We start from the raw sequence: 13405 nt of genomic DNA on the forward strand, positions 1-13405 counted from the left end.
TAATGATCTCAAAACTTCAAGAGGCAGTTAAGACATGATCTAGATTTCACAGAATGAGTTAGAATTGGACTGACAGGGAGAAGAGTAAAGGCAAAACCATTTCAGGTGAAGAAAACAGCCTAAGTGTTGCTATAGAGGCACAAAAGAGCCTCATGTATGTGCCTGAGTGGACTGGCCATTCTCTGATCTTGTCCTAAATCCTCTCCAACTGGCTGCCCATTCCTATAATGGGCTCCATCCTCCATAAGCCTATCTCAGCCTATGAAAATCCTTCTCTTCCTTCAAGGTACCACCTTTAATTCAGGTGCCACCTTTATCAAGAGTACTTTCTCAGAGTAGAAACACAGAAGAAAAACAATTGCTTGATCTAGATTCTAAAAGATCACCCTAGTGCAAATATGAATAATATGGAAATAGGTCTTGATCAGTGACACATGTAAAACCCAGTGGAATTGTGTGTCAGCTATGGGAGGGGGATGTGAGAAGGGGAGGAGAAGAACATGAATCATGGAACCATGGAAAAATATTCTTAATTAATTAATTAAATAAAATTTTCCAAAATTAAAAAAAAAAGATTACTTCCTTGCTGGAGATTACCACCTCTCTAGGAATCTCCTCAGGTCTCTGTTGGAGGCTTCCTACTAATTACTTTCTATTTTGTGTATATAACATATAATATATGATGTGTATATAATAAATGTGTGTATAGATATATGATATGCATTTTTCAATAAAAGAGATCAGTCTATACCTGGAAATCTTCAGAAAATACTTTTGAGAAGAGAATGTGCTTGAGATGGCCTTAGGATGCTGGGTTAAACTTTTATATAGATAAAGAGGAAAGAGGGAGGGAGATAGTTTTAAACAATTCCCCAATCCTAACTGTAATCTCTAGTTCTGTAAACCTAAGAGCAAAGATTATGTCATTTTTCATCTTTGTGGTCCCAAAACCTAACACCTTGCATTAATCAATGTTTAATGGTTTGTGGAATGAAATTGAGAGGTGTGCTGGAAATCAAAGGACTTGGACTTCTGCCTCAGCCATGCCACTTATTAGCTATATGACTTTGGGCAAGTCATTCCCCTTTCTGAGCCTATGTCCTCCTCTTTAAAATAAAAGGATCATATGAAATAATTTAGCCTGTGAGACCCTTCCAGATATAAAGCTATGATCCAATGATTCTCTGTGGATTATTGAATTGAATTGACATTATCCCACAGATATTCGTTGGACTACACAATCCTATGAGGATATGGCTTAGGGCAGGAAGTAACCTGTGTGGAGAGTCTACTCCAAGCACTCACCTACTCTAGGAAAATGGGTATTCGAGAAATCTCAGAGAATCCAAGAGAGACCTCAGATGGAGAGCTCTTGCCTGTGAGTGCTCAAATAGGCATTGCACCATCCTGTACTCAAAGGAGAACATGAGACTCATAAAAACAGGAGGGACCATAAAAGAAAATTGTTGGTCTAGCTATTCCCATTGGTGAGATGTAAAAGGCTCACACACAGCAAGGCCATACAGCTGGCCAAAGAACAATGTGGCAGGAAACCAGGCCGGAACTCTCCCTAGCCCTCACCCATTCTTCTTTGACCTAAATGGAATGTTGGCATCCAATGATTAATTAAAGAGCTTTATGTGCTATAAATGCTTGATAGCAATGTCAAAAACCTAGTCAGCATAGTTTAAATGCTGCTTCTTTAAAGAGAGCTTGCCCAAAGCAAAAATCCACAGCAGAAACCAACCATTCTTTCTCCAGTTACCCATGTGCTAACAAAAACTCTGAGCAATACCTCACTGAACAACACTGATGAGGGACTAGAAGAGTATTATTTCTCATAAAGCTCTCTCCGCCCCAAGTCAATGGCTCATTCTTCTGACAGGTTTGCTTTTGGATGATTGTCAGCAGGATGTTTTCTTTCTGGTTTTTTTCCCTCAGACTCAGGAGGCCCAGGTGCTGAAACAATTGGCAGAAAAGCGAGAGCATGAGAGAGAAGTCCTTCAGAAGGCTTTGGAAGAGAACAACAACTTCAGCAAAATGGCAGAGGAAAAGCTGATACTGAAAATGGAACAGATTAAAGAGAATCGTGAAGCTAATTTAGCTGCTCTTATTGAACGCCTTCAAGAGAAGGTAAGCGGGGCATAATTCTTGTGAGAGAAAGCAAGCTTATAACTCCAGCTACTGGCCTCCAATATGAGATATCTCAGCTCCAAAGCAAATGAGGCAGCAGGCCTAACGAACTAGTCGCCTCTCCTCTTTTCTATGTTTTCTTGATGGGTCCTCAGAGAGGCTTAGGTCTGAGGAGACTCTAGGTGCTTTTGCTGCTAAGAGATGTGCACGTGGCTTTGGAATACAGAAATTGCAGAACCACAGCTGGGAATCAAGTTGTGGAAAGGAAAATAGAGTGATTCATAAAATAGTTTTTTTTAACAGTAACAAGTAGAATAATGAAAGCATTTAAATTTATCTTTACCGTGCCTGTTTGAGGCTGTGCTGCATAGTAAGTAGAGAATGGCTTTGGCCCAAAAGACCCATGTTCAAGTCCAGCTTTTACATATACCTCTTCATTAGCCATAAGGAAGTCATTTAACATCTCAGTGGTTTAGGCAATTCTCTAAGTAATAAGATGAAGAAAGGGTGCCATCTGCATTTGATAGAGGGCGTTTTCTCCCTTTGAAAATGACAAGTCCCTATCCCTAGTTACGAAAAATAAAAATAAATGAGAAGAAGAAATTTCTTATTCAGCAGAATGCACCTTTCTGACAGCTCTGGGGCCAGGAAGCAATAAGACAGGAGAATGGAGTTTTTTCTCCTCCTCCAAAGAGGTTGCTAGGCAACCTGGAGAGAGACACTTTCCTTCCATTTTGTATCAGTTCACAAGTGGGAAGTTTTGGATGAAAGGACTGGACCTCAAGGCTCATTTTGGTAGAGCTAGAAGAGCAGGAAACAGAATAGTCGTCATGGACCTGCTCCAGAAGGAACATGCAATTCCCTTTGCCCCCTCCATTTCCCTTTCTGTTTCTTAATGAGAACAACAACCAAAAGCACCCAGGAATTACCTTTCAGGTAATATTCAGCTCCCTGGCAGAAGGTAAATGTCTGCACCTGGAATGGTAAGTGGGTGAGCTTTCCTTTATTCCAAGTGTCCTCAAGCTATTCTATGAGAATGAAGACTTTATTTATATTAGTGACAACCTGGGAATGGCAATATTTGTAAAATTATATACAAACACACACTCATACACAGGCAGTCCCTTCTGATTCCATTTGCAAAATACTTTGTCCTCTTTTGCCTATATTTTTCATCAGTACTTCTGTAAGTGATGAGATTCAATAGGCAAATTGCCTTGTCTTGCAAACTGCAAATCTTTTCCAGTTTCCTTATATGCCATTCCAGTTCACAGAGTAGTTTCCAAACCATCTTATTACTTACCTCAAACACCCCTCCACACCTTTACCAAATTTCCTTCCATTATGCACTCTTTTTAATAGCCCCCAATTACTACATTCCCCCTGCCTTCTGGAATATACTCCTGATTATCTAAATAATAAATAAAAATCTAAATAAATAAATAAATATATCCTGATAATCTAAACTCTAGATTGAGCTGTTCTGGTTTTATGAACTTTGACTCACCACAAGCCTTTAGATCTCCCCAGCTAATGTGGCTTCTTTTGGGCAGGAATACTTCTGCATTAATGCTCTTCCTGCAGCAACTTCACTAGGACTGTTTAGCATCAGGTAGCAGGTCTCCTCTGAATAAAGGAAAAACATGAGCCTTGGGTAAATCCATTTGGGCAAATAAAACAGCACTCCTAGGGACATATCGAGGAAAAAGTGATCGTTTTATACCAGACAATGAAAGCAAAAATTTGCTTTGGGGATGGGAAGGAGGTCTCTTTTCAAGATTTAAAAAATAAAAAGCATTCCCTATGTTAGTTATTGTCATGCTTACAGTTTAAATCTCATTCTTGATCCTGTCTCCTTGAAAATGAGCTTATTGTAAAATTTTACCTACAGCAAGTAATTATATTTCATAAAAACTGAAAGGTTGGCATCTCCAATGAGACTTTTCCTGTGATAGCAAAATAATTATCATTACTTAGTCAAGCTAGGGTTTATGACTATTCCTAAAATGGTAGGGTTTAGTATTATGATTAATGATGGAATCCAAATAGGCTTAGCAGCTACAGCCATACTAGCATTCCATAGTCTGACATATTGGCAGTCATGTCAAACAGGGTATTTGCTTAGTGTTAGGGCATCTGGGGACAACAGAATTTCCCCTCTCTCAGTTTGTGGCAGCTATTTCATAAATGCCTGTTTCATGAGTTTTAAAATACCTTGTTAATGCTAGCTAATGCAGTGGATAGAGTGTCAGGCCCAGAGTCAGGAAGATTCATCTTTCTTAGTTCAAATCTGGCCTTGGCAACTTACTAGTTCTGTGACCCTGGGCAAGTCAATCCTATTTACCTTCATTTCTTCATCTGTAAAATTAGCTGGAGAAGGAAATGATGGACCACTCCAGTATCTTGGTCCAGAAAATTCCAAAAGGGGTCACAGAAAGTTGGACATCACTGAAGATGACTGAACAACTAAAAATTCAATTGATTTGTTTTTCTAATCAGCACTACTTCTTTCCTCCTTGAATATGAAATTAATGAATCAAAATGGGAGATAATTTTCAGGGAGCTTGGGGGCCCCAATTTATATTTTTCTCAGTATTTTACAATATTTAAACTATTCTAAATGCCTCACTCTTTGTAGGCATGAACTTATTACTGTCATGCACTTGAAAGTAAAAATAAAAAAATAACAATAGCTTATATTTATATCATGTTTTAGAGTTTACAGAAAACTTTTCAAACATTATCTCATTTGAACCTTACAACAACCTTGTGAATAAAAACTAAAGGTATTATCCCCATGTTGCAGATGTGTAAAATGAGTGTCAAAGTAGTAAAGTGGCTTGCCTATATTCTCTCAACTAATAAATGTCAGAGGAAGGATCCAGATCCTGATATGTGTCCTGTTCTGAGCCCCATTCACTATGCCTTGCTTACTAACAGAAAAAAAATGCAAGAATATCAATAAGAACAATATGGATCATAACAGCCAGGGTGATACCTGCTCTATTAAAATGGCTATATTCTAACTGTTCAGGGAAATGCTGACAGTTAATCAGCATAATCAATTATAGTATATAATAATAATAGCAAGCATTTATATGGAACTTGTAAGTTTCCAAAACATTTTAAACACATTAATTGATTTGCTTACAGAACTCCTTAGGTGCTATATAACTTATCCCCACTTTATAAATGAAGAAACTGAAGATTAGTGATTTGCCCAGTCACAAGGCTGCTAAGTGTCTAAAGCAGGGTTTGAACTTATCTCTTCCTCACTCTAAGTACAGTAATCTATATATTGCCCCTGCGTATATAATATTTATAAATATTTACTGAGAGTTTATTGCATGCCCAGCACCAGAGTGGGAGGAGAGTGCAAAGGAAGTTCTTAGGTAACCCTTTGCCAAGTCTGTTTCATGTGTACATGTTTTGTCTCCCTAACTAATTAGAGAAGCCAGTGTGGAATAGTGGATAGAAAGATGGCTCAGAGTGAAGAATATATAATAGGTTTAAGGTCTGCCTCTGGCACATACTGCTTTTGTGACTGTGGGCAAGTTACTTAATTTCTAAGAAATACCCTAAAACTATAAATCACTCACCACATGCTGGTTGGCATTGGTAGAGGGAGTTTCCTTCCAGGAAGTTTCATGCACCAATGAATCACAAGTCCAATCAAAAGAAAAACTCAGTATTAATTAAGCACCAACTTGTGCAGGATAACTAGAGGAAAAAATATGTGTTATATGAGAGATGCTAACTGCAATAGAGCTTAAAAGGAATTGAGGATGCTACCAGTGGCAGCTAGGTGGTTAAGTGAAATGAGAGTCAGACCTAGAGACCAGAGATCCTGGGTTCAAATCTGCCCTCAGATACTTTCTAGCTGTGTGATCCTGAGCAAGTCACTTAACCACATTGCCTAATACTTACCATTCTTCTCTCTTGGAACCAATACACAGTATTGATTCCAAGATGGAAGGTGAGGGTTTAAAAAAAAAAAGATGCCACCCAATATTGCTCTAGCAGGCACAAAATGGACCCAAATCCCAAATCTAACATGATAGGAAAGTAACAATCATATGGCCCCCATCAGATCCAAGGTCTAGATATGAAATATCACACACTATTTTCACCATTCTTCAAAACAAAGATGGTGGCTAGATAGCAAGTGGATACTGTACTGGACTTGGAATCAGGAACATCCAAATTCCAATAAAGCCTCAGACATTTATTTAGCTGTGTGGCCGTGGGAAAGTCATTTAAATTGATTGACTCAGATTTTTCACCTATAAAAATTAGGAAAATAACACCACCTAATTTCTACATTTATTGTGAAGACAAAATGAAAAATTTTAAAGCACTTTGCACACCTTAAAGAGCTGTATAGTTGCTAGTTGCTATTATCATTGTTGTTGTTATTAATAATGGGGACCTTGTTGAATATATTAGTTACTGCCCAGACAAGGTTGACGCCCCTATTGTTTCTCCTGAGCTCATCAGATAACATTGCCTTAAGGGCTGCCCATCTCTGATTTTTGAAGCAAACAGCAATTGCCTTCAGAAGTGGAAGGAACAAGGAATCCTGGCAGCTTTAACATCAGCTCACAAGTTCAGCAAAGCTCCTTCCTCCCCCTCATAGCCAAAGGATTTTCAATCTAAGTAATCACATTTAGTTGTCTCATAGAAATGTTAAAAATTAAATGTTTGTATAAATTAAGTGCAAAATAAAACAAACTCTTTACTTGTGATTGTTTATTACACCTCTAATAATATAGTCAAGTCTAAATGGAGAACATTATAGCTGTTGTTTTAGTGGTTATAGCATCATATAGTATGATATAGTAGCAACAATAAAACTAAATATTTTCTGTGAGAGAATAAAATTCAGCCACATTTTCCCTCAAGAGAGAGCTTTGAGCACCATCCAGTTACCTCGGTTTTCTATTTACAATCACGTATCCACAGTTAATAACAAAAACAACAATAATAGCTTAATTTAAATAGTACTTTACATGCATTATTTCCTCTGAGCCTCACAACAACCCTTTAAAGTATGAAACCCAAGTATCATCCCTAAGATTAGAAAACTAAACCTAAGAGAAGTAAAGTGGCTTACTTGGTGTCATGTAGCAGCCAAGCAGGAATGAAGCTGGGTCTCAAGTACAGGCATTTTGATTCCAAGAACTAGGTGTTTCTAGCACCTTCACCTTGCATCATGTACATCTTGGCCTTTCCTTCTGTTTTCCCTTATTATTCTTATTTCAAAATCTTGCTTAAATTGGTAAAACTGTCATGTTATTGTCATTAAATATGTCCTGAGTGACAGGAAAAACTCCTCAAAAACAGATAGCCATGGTGTTCAATATTCAGTGGGGACAGAAATAGGAAAATTAGAACTGTGACTTCATTAGTGTAAGGGATTCCTAGGTGAGAAAACCCTTTGTGACCAGAGCAGGTGAGCACCTTCTCTGTCATGTATAGTCTTAAAGAGCTGCCAAGGGCACTGAGAGCTTAAATAATTTGCCCAGAATCACACAACCAATGTGTGTCAGAGGCAATACTTGACCACAGTTCTTTCTGGTCTGGAGACTATAATGTTTAAAGAAAATAAGGACAATTAAAAAAAATCCTAAAAGAAAAGGGTTCTTTAAACAGGCAAAGCTAGCTCCTACTCTCTTCCATTCCTGCTCCTAGTCCCCTTCAAAGGTCCCACTCTGGCGCAGGATTGGTCCATTTATAGACCAATCCCACACCAGGAAGTAGGGGGAGGGACCCTTGGGAGGTGCTAGGCATTCTGGGGAATGTAGTTCCCCCAGCATACAGCCTTTTTCTTTTTCTTTTTCTTTTTTTTCAAAATCCACAAGACCAACTCCCCTATCATATTACCTCTCCATTATTCAATATGTTGCCTTTTTGGGACATTCAGGTTCTACAATGTCTTTGGAGGGTTTTACTTTTTTCTATTTCTTTGTCAGACATCACAAAATTAGAAGCCTAAAAATCTAATGAGCATAATAACTTCCATTCCAGTGGCCGTACATAGGCAATAAAATGAATCATGATGGCACCCAACCATATAGCATTTTAAGCTTTGCAGGCGTTTTCTATACACTATTCTTTTTTTAAAACCCTTACCTTCCATCTTAGAATCAATACTGTGTATTGGCTCCAAGGCAGAAGAGAGGTAAGGGCTAGACAATGGGGGTTAAGTGACTTGCCCAGGGTGACCCAGCTAGGAAGTGTCTGAGGGCAGATTTGAACCCCGGACCTGGCTCTCCATCCACTGAGCCACCCAGCTGCCCCTATACACATTATTCTTGACACAAGTTAGTTCATGACCATTAATGATTCAAACTAATCTCATCTTTATATCATTTGTACTTGCCAGAGCAATCCATCATTTCTTAGAGGTCCTCTGAGTTTGTAGTTCAAGCATAATATATACATATATACACATATGTACACACACAAAAAATGTGGGTGTGATATGCAAGGGATACAAAAAATGAAACAATCCCTGCTGTCATGAAGTTTATTTATAATCTAATGGGATCTACTGATCTTGTCAAACACTTTAGTCAAATCGAAGATGATTAGAAAACATAATGCTAATCTATTATTCCCTCCAGGTTGCTTAGACTCTGCTCCATTTGAGTTCAGAATTTCAGTGGTATATAAGTGATAAGATAGTCCAGGATTCAGCTCTAAGAGGTCTGGTCGGGAATTTACTACCAAAGGAGCCATGAAGTATCTGAAGAAAAAAGGAAATTATGCTCTAAAACCTCAGATGTGCTTATTTATACTCTGACCTTTTCCTGCTGAGTTTCTAGCTCACAGACCATATGTGTTCATCTCCATGGAAAATAAGAGTTTATTTTCTTCAGCTAATTTTCAGCTTTGTAGGGGGGACTCTTCAAAAATTATCTGAATCAGGCAAGCTGTTTTCTTAGTAAACTAATTATGAAAGTTGCTGCCATTTATAAACACTTTTCAGATACTCTTCCTTTCCAAAAGTTATGTCCACAATTGGCATAGCTGCCTCCAGGTAAATGAAGGTACCCCAAAGTGGTCATGTGGATCTACTACTTAGACATTCTATGGGCTTGAATAACAAGTCAAATCAGCAAGTATTTATTGAGCACCTGTTATGTGCCTAGCTACAATAAACGGCAAAAAAGAAACAGACACAACCAAAAAAAAAAGGCAGTCCTTGCCCTCAAGTCCACAGTCACTGTAGTAGACAATATGCGTACAATTATGGGCAAGCAAGTTACATGTAGGATAAATGAGAAACAGTCAATGAAACATAGCTATTGGTTGTTGCTAGGATTAGTGCAGACACCTGATTGGCAGCTCAGAACACCTGAACTCAAGTGATGCACAAGTCTCAGGCTTGTGCCAACATCACTAGCTCAAGGTAGTTTCTTTTATTCATTTGTTTGTTTAAACCCGTATCTTCCATCTTGGCACCAATACTGTGAATTGGTTCCAAAGGAGGAGAGTGGTAAGGACTCAGGATCACACAGCTAGGACGTGTCTGAGGCCAGATTTGAACCTGTCTCCATCTCTACTCCTGGTTCTCTATCCACTGAGCTACCTACCTGCCCCCTCATGGTAGTTTCTTAAAGAGATCACCTCTGACTTCTATTGCCAATGCTTTGCTTAATTTCACTTTCTTGATAATATAATTCAATATTTTCATTCAGAGTATCCACTTATTAAAGCCCTTATTACAAGCAGTGCACAGTCCTGGGCATTGAAGATCCATAAATGAAATAAAATGTAGTTCTTGCCCACAGGAAGCTTAGACTTCAGCAAGTAAGACGTGTATGCAGATGTCTTTAAGAGACTATGACAGGTGCCAAGGAGAGGTTCCCTGGAGAAAGATGAGAAATTTAAGGAAGTAGCATTTATTTCCAGCTTGGGCAGTGTTAGAGAGAAGACAAAAAATTGAAAAGACTTCATGAACTTTAAAGAAAGGAAAGGATTTCAACAGGCAGCTGTGGAGGAAGCCATTCCAGATGTAGGGGACAGCATTTAGAAAAACATAAAGATTGGAAAGATAGAAGTGGAACATTCTCTATAATAAATGTGCTTATGACAGCTGGCTATAACATGGAAGTTGTTTCTATATCCTAGAAATAGCTCCTTATGGTATTAGTCCTTTCTTTATATGGTTACCAAAATGCAATTAAATGAAAAATCTGATGTAACAGAAGCTTCATGAGTATCCATCCATAAAAAGAATAAATCTATAAAAACACATTGTCATGTTTTTGATAGGAGCATAGCACAGACTTTAAAAGATCATGTAATATTATCCTCTCATTTTCGTAAAAGGAAACTGAAGCCCAATGAGATTAAATAAATAATTTGTGTAATAATTGCTCACATAATGAGCAATAGCAGTTCACCAAGTGCAATGAGATAAGTTACTAAATTTGACAAATTTCCCAGATGGTTATATTGACTTGGAGAAAAAGAGAAGGGAGGAAGGCCGTTTCCTAAATACAGGGTTTATTTCTCAGCTTCTTCTATACTTAACCCCTAAAACATATTCAATATATAGTTCCTAAATCTTGTGAGATCACAGGAATATAGTATCATTCACTTAGAGCTGGAAGGGACCCAGGTCTTCCACTTCATAGATAAGGAATCTAAGGCCCAGAGAGGTGAAGAAACTTACTAAGGACACATATGTTGTAAGTGGCACAATAAGGATTTGAATGAGTTTCCTTTGATTTTAAATTCAGTGTCCTTTCCCGTAAAAGAGAGTGCTTACTTACAATGATATTTCATTAGAACTGAACTTTCCTTTATTCTGAAGTTGGCTAGATAGATGGAACAGAAGCCATATTATTTTCAGTCAACAATGAAGTTTAAAATAGAAGAGAAAAGTGCTTGGTGATTCCTCATGGGGTCAAATAATAATAACATAGCCTTTTAACATCATAAGATCAAAAAACTGGAAAGAACCTCGGAGAATATCTAGTCATAGCCATAGAACTGGAAGAGTATAGGGAACCTTGAGGCCAAGGGTTCTTAGCCTTTTGTGTGCCACAGACCCCTGTGACAGCCTGGTGAAACCTATGACCCCTCTTCAAAAATAATATTTTTACATTTATAAAAATATGTAGATTATAAATAAGCCAATTTTATTAAAATATGGCTACCAGAATATATGTATATATATATATATTTTTTTTTAAAAGCCCATGGCTCAAGTCTAAGAACCTCTTCTCTATACATATAATCATGTCCTTTGAGAATATTTAAGCACAGAATGCGAGCGTAGAAAGGAACCTCAGAGATCCAATCCCCTCATTCTATAGTTGATGAAATCAAGGCTAAGAAAATGAAGCAACTTGACCACAGTCCCATGACTGGTCAGTTTCAGAACTTGGCAGAGAAGCCAGAATCCTTGAATTCCAGACCAGTGCTATTTCTGCTTCACCACACTATCTCCTCGAGACATTTCTTTCCTTGCTGTTTTCCAGGAGAGGCATGCTGCAGAGGTCCGTAGGAACAAGGAGCTCCAGGTGGAACTGTCTGGCTGAAGAAAATGGCGGACATGATACATCCCCATCTCTAGTAAACTCCCCTGCCTATATTATAATGGATCACGCGATATCAGTATGGGAAAATGTATGACATGGTTTAAAAAAAAAAAAAAGAACTCATTATAAAAAAAAACAAAAAATAAAAACAATGCAGTCTCTTTGCAGAATGATTTGCTTGATGTTTAAAAAACCTTGGATCTTATTTTGTAAATACTTACATTTTTGTTAAAAAATACAAGTATTGCATTATGCAAGTTATTTCATAATCTTACATGTCCTGTAACAGGCTTTTGATGTTGTCTCTTTCCACTCAATTGAATTTGCTAGGTCTGTTCTTTTGGAAGCTCCCCACGTCCAACTCCATTCCCAGCACTTTTCATTCCAACAGAACAATGAGGTCAGTAGTAGGTTATGGTGCTAGAGACCAATCACGCCTAATTGCCTAGAATGCTTCATAATCTCTGAGCTTTGTTAAGACAATAACTAGATCACAGGTATTGTGACTCCACCTGGAGACCATCCAGAGAAATAGCTCTCTGATATTTGTATGCTCATAATCTATTTCCAGCCTAGAGACAACAGAATAATCCTAAACCAGACAAACTGATAAGTCTTCACGTTCACTTCTGCTTCCGCAGGGTTTGTGACTTCAAATTTAGAAAAGGGATGGAAAGAAAAACCACTGAGATGGATCTGAATAGAAGCAAAAAACTGAATGACATAAAGTGCTGAACATGGCAAGGCCTAAATGGTACAAATACAGCCATAAAAATACTCTTCATAAAAGTGGGCTTAATTCTCTAGTTTAAGTTCTTTTGATGGAATGAATTAATTAATTAATGTGTCAGGTGGCTTATTTGTGGATGCCATGATTGATGATGTTCATTTTTATGCTATTACATATAGTACGAGTACATGATGCTATTGAATATTTTCCAACTTGGAACCTGTGAGCTGGTTGTTGCATTTAAGACATATATACACACTTACATATACACTCCTACACACTGCTGACTTCCATTCAAAGCTGGCCTTTCCATCAGTGTTAGGGGACCCCACCTCATTAAAAAGATATCTTCAACCATGAGGCTGTAACAGTCAGGAGGGCTAGACGGGCACTCGTGCCAACTACGGGACTCACCAAACACCCACTCAAAAATATTTGCAGTTTTGAAGTTGTTTCCCCCCAACCCCACCTCTAGAAGGTTGCTGCCTGCATATTCTCCTCTTCATTAGTGCTATTTTCCTGTATGTCATTGTGAGCAAGCTGTGATTAATAAAGAATTGGGGTTCTGTGAACTGAAAAAGGTCTGGTCTGTTCTCTTGCTGCTTCAGATGTGTGATGGTCAAATGATGCATTTCCAAAGGTCAGCCAAAGAGGGAAATGGATGTCCCAAGGGCTGAATCAGGTTCCAGCCCAGCAGGCTGCATGTCAGTCTGTAATGGTATCTCCTAAGCCCCCCCCCCAACCCCAACCTGGAAACTTTGATTATTAGTCCATCCATCTAAAAATAGTAAAGACCTGAATGAGACCTCCCAAGAGTCTAAAGAGTGCCATGCTCTTTTTCTTTTGCTTTTAAAACACTATCTTTCTGCCTTAGAATCACTCCTGGGTATTTCTTCCAAGGCAGAAGAGTGGTAAGGGCTAGGCAATGGGGGTTAAGTGACTTGCCCAGGGTCACACAGGTAGGAAGTGTCTGAGACCACATTTGAAC

General features: G+C 38.3%; 1 protein-coding gene across 1 annotated transcript in view; it reads left to right on the forward strand.

The window, feature by feature from the left end:
- The window catches only part of STMN2 (stathmin 2), a 69791-nt gene extending 56794 nt beyond the window's left edge, over window positions 1-12997 (forward strand). The window contains exons 4-5 of the mRNA XM_056824134.1: window positions 1942-2133; window positions 11628-12997. Of these exons, the coding sequence (XP_056680112.1) occupies window positions 1942-2133; window positions 11628-11687 (252 nt within the window). The 3' untranslated portion in view covers window positions 11688-12997. The remainder of the gene's footprint in view (window positions 1-1941; window positions 2134-11627) is intronic.
- The last annotated feature ends 408 nt before the right edge of the window (window positions 12998-13405 follow it).

Source organism: Monodelphis domestica, chromosome 3, assembly GCF_027887165.1.
Source record: "Monodelphis domestica isolate mMonDom1 chromosome 3, mMonDom1.pri, whole genome shotgun sequence".
In the NCBI taxonomy this organism is placed as follows: Eukaryota; Metazoa; Chordata; class Mammalia; order Didelphimorphia; family Didelphidae; genus Monodelphis; species Monodelphis domestica.